At 54.3% G+C, this 7,500-nt stretch overlaps 2 protein-coding genes across 2 annotated transcripts; one reads left to right on the top strand and one right to left on the bottom strand.

Moving 5' to 3' along the window:
• Positions 1–620: 620 nt before the first annotated feature.
• Positions 621–1,488, top strand: EAH_00058140 (hypothetical protein, conserved; the record flags this gene model as incomplete). Its single annotated transcript, XM_013393675.1, has 3 exons — positions 621–699; positions 1,035–1,370; positions 1,481–1,488. Coding segments are annotated over 3 exons (423 nt in total), but the record flags the coding sequence as incomplete, so codon positions are not given.
• A 1,093-nt stretch (positions 1,489–2,581) lies between these two features.
• On the bottom strand, positions 2,582–7,001 carry EAH_00058150 (hypothetical protein, conserved; the record flags this gene model as incomplete). Its single annotated transcript, XM_013393676.1, has 3 exons — positions 2,582–2,815; positions 3,475–5,632; positions 5,830–7,001. 3 exons carry the CDS (start codon positions 6,999–7,001, stop codon positions 2,582–2,584), a joined length of 3,564 nt encoding a protein of 1,187 aa, XP_013249130.1.
• Positions 7,002–7,500: the final 499 nt, after the last annotated feature.

Here is a 7,500-nt window from a genome sequence, read left to right on the forward strand (position 1 = left end):
TTCTCCTTCCCTCTGTCTCTCTTCTTATGTCTTTCTCTCTCTGTCTCTCTTCTTATCTGTCTCTGTCTCTGTATCTGTCTGTCTCTGTCTCTGCATCTGTCTCTGTCTTTGTCTGTTTCTATCTCTGCTGTCTCCTTTTCACAGTCTCCTTTTGTCTGCTGCTGTCTCCTTTTGCTGTCTCCCTTTGTTTGCTGCTGTCTCCGTTTACTGTCTCCTTTTGTCTGCTCCTGTTTGTTCTCTGCCTACAGGCCTGGTCACTCGCAGTCGAAGTACGAGGCGAAGTCGTAAGCTGCTGCTGCTGTTGCTGCTGCTGCTGTTGCTGCTGCTGCTGCTGCTGTTGCTGCTGCTGTTGCTGCTGCTGCTGTTGCTGCGGCTGTTGCCGTGCAGGCAAATACACACCCAGACTAAGCATAGTAAATAAAATAAATAAACAAATACATAAACAATTAAATATATATATATATATATATGTATATTTTTTTTTAATGAAGATTTCTTTATAATATATACAATATATGTTATATATATAATAAGATATAGATGCATATACATATATATATATATATATTTATATATTTATATTTATACTTATAATATAATTTGTTATTGCGTGTGTGCAGAACCGCGAGGCTTTGATCGAGTTGTTGGTTGCAGCCGTCTCTGACGCCTGCAACGCCGCAGAACATTCTCAAGGAGGCAGTGAGTTACAGCTAGCCACCCTCAGCTAGCTAGCTAGCTAGCTAGCTAGCTAGCTAGCTAGCTCTCGTCTAGTTAGTCGTCCTGCAGTGCACCAGCCCTAAGGAATCCCGGGAGTCTGCTAGCTAGCTAGCTAACTAACTAGGTAGCTAGCTAGCTAGCTAGCTACCTAGATAAGTAAATAGCTCCCAAGCTAGCTAGCTAAGTAACTAGCTATGTGGCTAGCTAGCTAGCTAGCTAAGTAACTACTAATGTAGCTAGCTAGCTAGCTATGTATATGTCTGGATAGGGGCTCTAATGGGTGAGTGTTGTGTGCATGCGCTGGGGTGTATGCGCAGCTTTCGCAGACGACGTAACTGTTGATCACGGGCTTGTCGAAGTTGCAGTAGAGTGTATAGTGAGGCCAGCAGCAGCAGGCAGTGAAGCAATAGCAGAAGAGATAATAAAAGAAGAAGAGAAAGAAGAAGCAAGAAAAGCAGAAACAGAGATAGGCTCAATCCTTAACCTACCCTGGAGATCGCAGCAACAGCCACTACAGCCACAGCTGCCGCAGCAGCAGCCGCAGCAGCCGCCGCTGCAGCAACCGGGGCAGCAGCAGCAACTGGAACCAGAGCAGGAGCAACTACTGCAGCAGCTGCAGCAGCAACGCCTTCGTGCTGCTTCAAAGCTCAGACGTAATGCTGCTGCTATTCTCCTATCTGCCGGCAACAAAGCTACGCCTTTCGGTGAAGTTAATAGAAGCGATGATGTGCTGCTGCAGGGCCTCCTCAAGTTTGTTGATCAGTTCTCTAAACCCCAAACCCTAAACCCTAAACCCTAAACCCTAAAGCTTAAAGCGTTAACAACCCCAAACAGCACTCAACAACAGCACTCAAACGTCATCAACGACCCTATGTAATAAGCCCATCAAAACCCTAAACCCTAAACCCTAAACCCTACAACACACACTTCTATGTATTCGTAAGACTGCAGCGCACGAATAACTTACCAGCTGGACCCAGCTCGCTACACAGCTAGCTAGCTTGCTAATTAGCTAGCTAGCTGCTATACAGCTAGCCGCTAGCTAGCTATACAGCTAGCCGCTAGCTAGCTATACAGCTAGCCAACTGTGCAGCTAGCTAGCCGCCCTGCTAGGTAGCCCCGGCCCCAACTCGTTTTTGAAGTTCCGCAGCGCAGTTCTCTCCCGTTGAACCCAGCAGCTAGCTAGCTAGCTGGCTACCTACTTCTGAGCTAGCTACCTATCCAGCTTATTCTTATTACGGCTAGCTAGCTAGCTAGCTGAAGAGTTCGAGACTAACGCACTAAGAAAAACAAAAAGAAGGCGAACCTTGTGTAGTGTCCACACGTTCAGTCTGTTCCCTGCCAGTTAGCTGGCTAGCTGGCTAGCTAGCTAGCCAGCCATTCAGATAGCTGAAGGGAACGAGCGAAAACCTGTGTAGCTAGCCGGCTCGTGGGGTCCCTGCGCGTCACCACGCGCAGCGAGTCAACAATAGAGAGTGGCTAGCTGGTATGCTAGCTGGTAAGCTTGCTAGCTAGCTAGCTAGTTAGCTGCGTGTGGTCCATTCGTGCCTTCCGACTCTTTGGGCAAAGCAGCCAGCCAATGAGGCGTCATGCGCCAGCAGCTAGCTAGCTAGCTAGCTATCTGGCTTGCTGGCTAGCTAGCTAGCTAGCTAGCTAGCGGGCTGCTTAGCTAGCCAGGGAAACTAAAGAGTCGATCAATGGGAGGGAGGAGCAGCCCGCAGCTGCGGCAGCAGGCCAAGCAGCAGCAAGGAGGAGTAATAATAATACAAAGAAAACACTCCCCGCAACTGCTGCCGCTGCTGCTGCTGCTGCTGCAGCCGCAATAGCTGCAGTTGCTGCTGCAGCAGCTTGTTGTGTGCCGGGGTCATACACCAAGCCCCAACGTCTCCGTCCCTCTGCTTAAACGGATGAACACGTTTTCTGCTTCTGCTTCTGCTGCTGCTGCTGCTGCAGCAGCTCCCGCGTTGCCACCAGGCAGGCAAGGGCCCCCTATTAAGACCCCAGCCGCAGGCTGCAGCAACGCATTAGCAGCAGCAGCTGCTGCTGCTGCTGCTTCATTACAGCTACAAAAAGTTAAAATGCTAACCTGGCGGATTAGCTAGCAAAGATCCAAACCGAGTCGCCGCAGCAGCAAATTCTCCTGCTGCTGTTGCTGCTGCTGTTGCTGCTGCAGCAGCAGCTACTCGTGCTGCCTGCTGCTTTTGCAGCAGCTACTGTTGCTAAGAAAAATGAAAATATAACCTCAAAGTATATATATGCAGCAGCCACCCGCTGCTGCAGGAGCCGCGCTGCTGTTGCCGCGTCGCTGCTGCTGCTGCTGGTTTGTTGCTGCTGCTGCGTTCCTGCTGCTGTTGCTGCAGCAAGCATCTCTCTCTTTCTCCGCCGCCAGATGCAGCAGAGCATATTTTCAGTCCCCGTAAGCTGCTGCAAGCGCTACCCAACGCCAGTATTGAGCCCTGCTGCAGCAGCAAGGACAGCAGCAGCAAGATTAGCTACATGAGGGGGAGAGCAAGTAGGGTGTCTCCTTCCTGCAGCAGCTTCTCCTTGCTGCAGCTGTAGCTGTCTCTTTTCTGCATGCAATCTGCATGCAACGGCCATACGCCTGGCTGTATCATTGCCGTAGATATTAATACTGAATGTGCGCTTCCTTCTCTTCCTGCTGCTGCTGCTGCTGCTGCTGCTGCTGCTGCTGCTGCTCTCCGTCATAGGCAGCGTCCACTGAGCACTCCAGGTATTATCTGAAGGGTTAAAACATACCCCCGGTACTTTAGCAGGAAGCGGAAGCTGCTTCTCTTCAACTTGTACAAGGATATCATCGATAAGAGGGAGATAAGCAACTGCTGCTGCTGCTGCTGTTGCTGCAGCAGAAGAAGCAAAACTGCCTCCGCAGCCTCCACCGCTAGAAGAACCGCCACCACAGCCAACGCCTCCGTTTCCGGTGCTGCTTCTGCTGCTGCTGCTGCTGCTGCTGCTGCTGCTGCTGCTCCCAGCACCGCCGTTGCTGCGAAGAGACACGTCAGAAGCTGTTGGAGATATACACCCCAACCCGACGCTCACGTTGCTGCTGCTCCTGCAGTACGGACTACCAGATCCCCCTCCTGCTGCTGCTCCTGCTGCTGCTGCTGCTGCTGCTCCTGCTGCAGCTGCTCCTGCTGCTGAGCCCGCGCTGCTGACGCCTGAAAGCCCCGATCGGCTGCTGCACTGCGGCAGCGTTATTCGCTGCTGCGGCTGCAGCAGCTGCTGCTGCTGTTGCAGCAACTGCTGCTGTTGCAGCTGTTGCACAGACGTCTGCTGCTGCGGCTGCGGAGACAGCTGCCTACTGTTGTTGCTAGGACGCAGCTCCAGAAGGCTCGTGAGGGGCTGTCCAGATAGAGCAGCAGCAGCAGCTGCTGCTGCTGCTGCAGCAGGAGGCTGAAACCCCTCATCTCTACAGCCTGCAGCAGCGCCGCCTGTTTGGTTGGCTAGCAACAACTGCTGCTGCAGCTCGTGCTGCTGTTGCAGCTGCTGCTGCAGTTGCTGCTGCAGCTGCTGCTGTAGCTCCTGCTGCTGCTCGTGTTGCAGCTCCTGCTGCTGCTGCTGCTGCTGCTTAGCCGTATCTTCCCCCAGCAAACCCCCAAATACAGGAGACACACCGCTGCTGCTGCTGCAGTCTGTGCTGAGCCCTGCCTTTTCTAAGAGGCGTAGTTGCTGCTGATGCAGCTCTTCATCGTGGGTTTGCTGCTGCTGCTGCTGCTGCTGTTGCTGCTGCTGCTGGTCTGTAAGCTGCCGCTGCAGCTGCTGCAGCACAGCCTCTGAAGACATATCATCACTAGGCGTACGCCTCAAGAAGGCTGGAGGAGAACCTGCTGCTTCTTGCTGCAGCTGCTGCACCCACATGTCTCCTGTCTCTGTGTCTCTATCTTCTGCTGCTGCTACTCTCGAGGAGAGAGCAGCAGACAGAGCATCAATGCCAGCCCCTGGTGTTGCTTCTGCTGATTGCTGCCGCAGCTGCAGCAGCAGCACTTCAAGGCTGTTCTGTCGGCTTGTGCTGCTGCTGCTGCTGCTGCTGTCCCCCGCAAATGATAAAACAGACTGAATAGAACGAGATCGCTGGGGCAGCAGCTGCTGACGCAGCTCACCGTAAGGGCTGTTGCTGCTGCCTCCGTTGTTGCTGCTGCTTCCAAGGCCGTCGCCGCTCTGCTGCCGCTGCAGCAGCTGCAGCAGGTCTCTGCTGCTTGAACGCAGCACCTTCTCCTCGATGTTGTTGTCTCCTTTGCTGCTCCAGATGTCTGCGTGTTGCAGCAACAGCCCAGCAGAAGAGAGTCCCCCTGCTGCAGCAGCAGCGGCAGCAGCTGCTGCCGCTGCTGCTGCTGTGTCATTGCTGCGATCTGTCTGCTGCAGCTGCTGCTGCAGGTCTTCCAAGGCTGGCCTTTTGCGCTTGCCTGCGGCAGCAACATCTGCTGCTGCTGCTCCCGTTGCTGCTGCTGCTGCTGCTGCTGCTCGTGGAGGGCTTTGCTGCGGCTTTACAGATATGAAGTCGCTAAAAGCCGCAACATACTCCCCCCACTCTGCTGCCTTCTTGGGTGGCTGCTGCAGCGCTGCAACCCAGGCAGCTTCCTTGTCCTTGTGCTGCTGCTGCTGCGCGTTGCTGCTGCTGCTGCCACTGCCGCAGCTGCTGCTGCCGCTGCTGCTGCCTCTAGGCCCCAAGCTACCCCCCCGCAGCAGCAAACATGAGACAACATGCTGCGGTAAACTGTATACAGCCTGCAGCACTGAGCCCTCAAGTGCTGCAGTCGCTCCAAGTGCTGCCTGCAGCAGCTGATGCTTAGCTAGCCAGCTAGCTAGCTGCTGCCGCAGAGAGGAGACAGCAAACTCAACGGAGACACTGCACAGCGCCAATACACTGCGCGCAGCAAGCGGCAGTGCTGTACTCATCCTGAACACAAACGCAAACCCTAAACCCTAAACCCTAAACCCTAAACCCTAAACCCTAGCGTCAGTTTCATTCGCAATCGCCTACTCCCTAAGCTTTAAACTTTAAACCATCGGAATTACAAACGTCTTCTGCTGTCTGCTAGACCCTAAACCCTAAACCCTAAACCCTAAACCCTAAACCCTAAACCCTAGACCCACCGTCTTTTGTCGTTTCCCTGCCAAGCCCTCAAGGGCAGCAGCTGCCGCAGCAGCAGCTCTGTGTGCTGCAGCACCGTAGATAACCATGAATCAGAAACAGCAGCAAGAAAAGGACTTGCTTCTGCCAGCTGCTGCTGTTGCTGCTGCTGCTGCTGCTGCTGCTGATCATCCCCCTCGCTGCGCGTCTCCTGCAGCAGCAAACGTGCATCTGCAACAGCAGATTCAATCCCCAACTCTTTATAACGAGCGAGAGAGGGTACGACAGCAGGTCTGTACAATTCATAGAGACAAGGCCGCGTTGCTGCTGCTCCTGCTGCTGTTGCTGCTGTGTCTGCTGCTTCTTGCTTCACGCCTGCACTCGAGGAGGAGGCCTCCTTGCTGTTGTTGCTGCTGTTGCTGTTGTTGCCTGCAGCGCCGGAAGAGGAGTCCCCCGCAGCAGCCAGCTGCTGCTGCAGAGCGTGCGCAGCAGCAGCAGCAGCAACGTTGCTGCTGCTGCCGCCGTAAGCAGCAAGAGGTGCCAGGCCCCCAGCAACAGCAGCAGCAGGAGACACCCTATAAGATGGGAAGTGAAGAGCATTTTGCTGCGCTCCTTGATGGCTAAAGCGAGAGGGTAAAAGAGAGAAGAGAGAGACAGACAGATGCAGCAGCAAACCGTCACGCAGCAAAACCTCTTGATCCTGCTGCTGCTGCTGCAGCTGCTGCAGTTGCCGCTCAAGTTTACTGCACCACAATACGCGCTGCTGCAGCGAAGCTAAGAAGTCTGACACAGTCATATCATCAAGAAAACACTCGAGGCTTCTGCTGTTGCCGCTGTTGCTGCTGCTGCTGTTGCTGTTGCTGCTGCTGCATAGAGCAGCAGCAGCAGCAGCAGTGCTGACGTCTGGAGGCAGCAGATCAGGCAGCTTCTCTGCACCCCACATTCGAGCCTCGCGTAGAGCACCCGCGGGGGCCCCCATCAAACTGTATTGAAAAGAAGATAGTTCTGCTTGAGCCTTCTGACGCTGCAGCAGCTCCTTCTGCTGCTGCAGCAACTCCTGCCGCTGCTGCTGCTGCTCCTGCGGCTGCTGCTCGTCGCCATTCGGCTGCCGGTTTACTGCTGAGGCCGAAGGCTGCTCCTGCAGCAGCGGGGACTGCAGCAGCTGCTGCAGCGGCTGGCTCAGCAGCTGCTCCATAGCTGTACAAAGGGGTGACTGCTGCTGCTGCTGCTGCTGCTGTTACTGCTGTTGCAACAAGTTTGAATTCTAGCTGCTGCTGCAAAGCTAGAGGGTAGGCGAGGAGAAGAGTCGCTGCTGGGGCCCTCAGTGCCTGTTCATTGATGCCCCCCTTGCCTGCGCTGCTGCTGCTGTTGCTGCTGCTGCTGCTGCTGCTGCGTATGCTGCTGCTTTTCCTGCTGCAGAGCACTAAGACCCACTCAAAAGTAGAGAAAACAACGGCTTAAGACACCGAAAAGCATTCATTGCAGCTGGCGCTGCAGCAGCAGATGGTGCTGCTGCTGCGGCCGCGGGAGAGGGGGAGGGAGCAGCAGCAGCAGCTGCAGCTGCTGCTGCTGCAAAAGGGTTGTTTAAAGCAGCAGAACTTAGACTGAAAGCAGAAGCAAATGATTCTTCACAACTTAAATAAATAAACGTGCTGCTTCTTGCTGCAGCAGCAAAAGCAGACCCCAAGGCCCCG

This window comes from Eimeria acervulina, genomic scaffold, assembly GCF_000499425.1.
Source record: "Eimeria acervulina Houghton genomic scaffold, Eah_scaff1297, whole genome shotgun sequence".
Taxonomy (NCBI): Eukaryota; Apicomplexa; class Conoidasida; order Eucoccidiorida; family Eimeriidae; genus Eimeria; species Eimeria acervulina.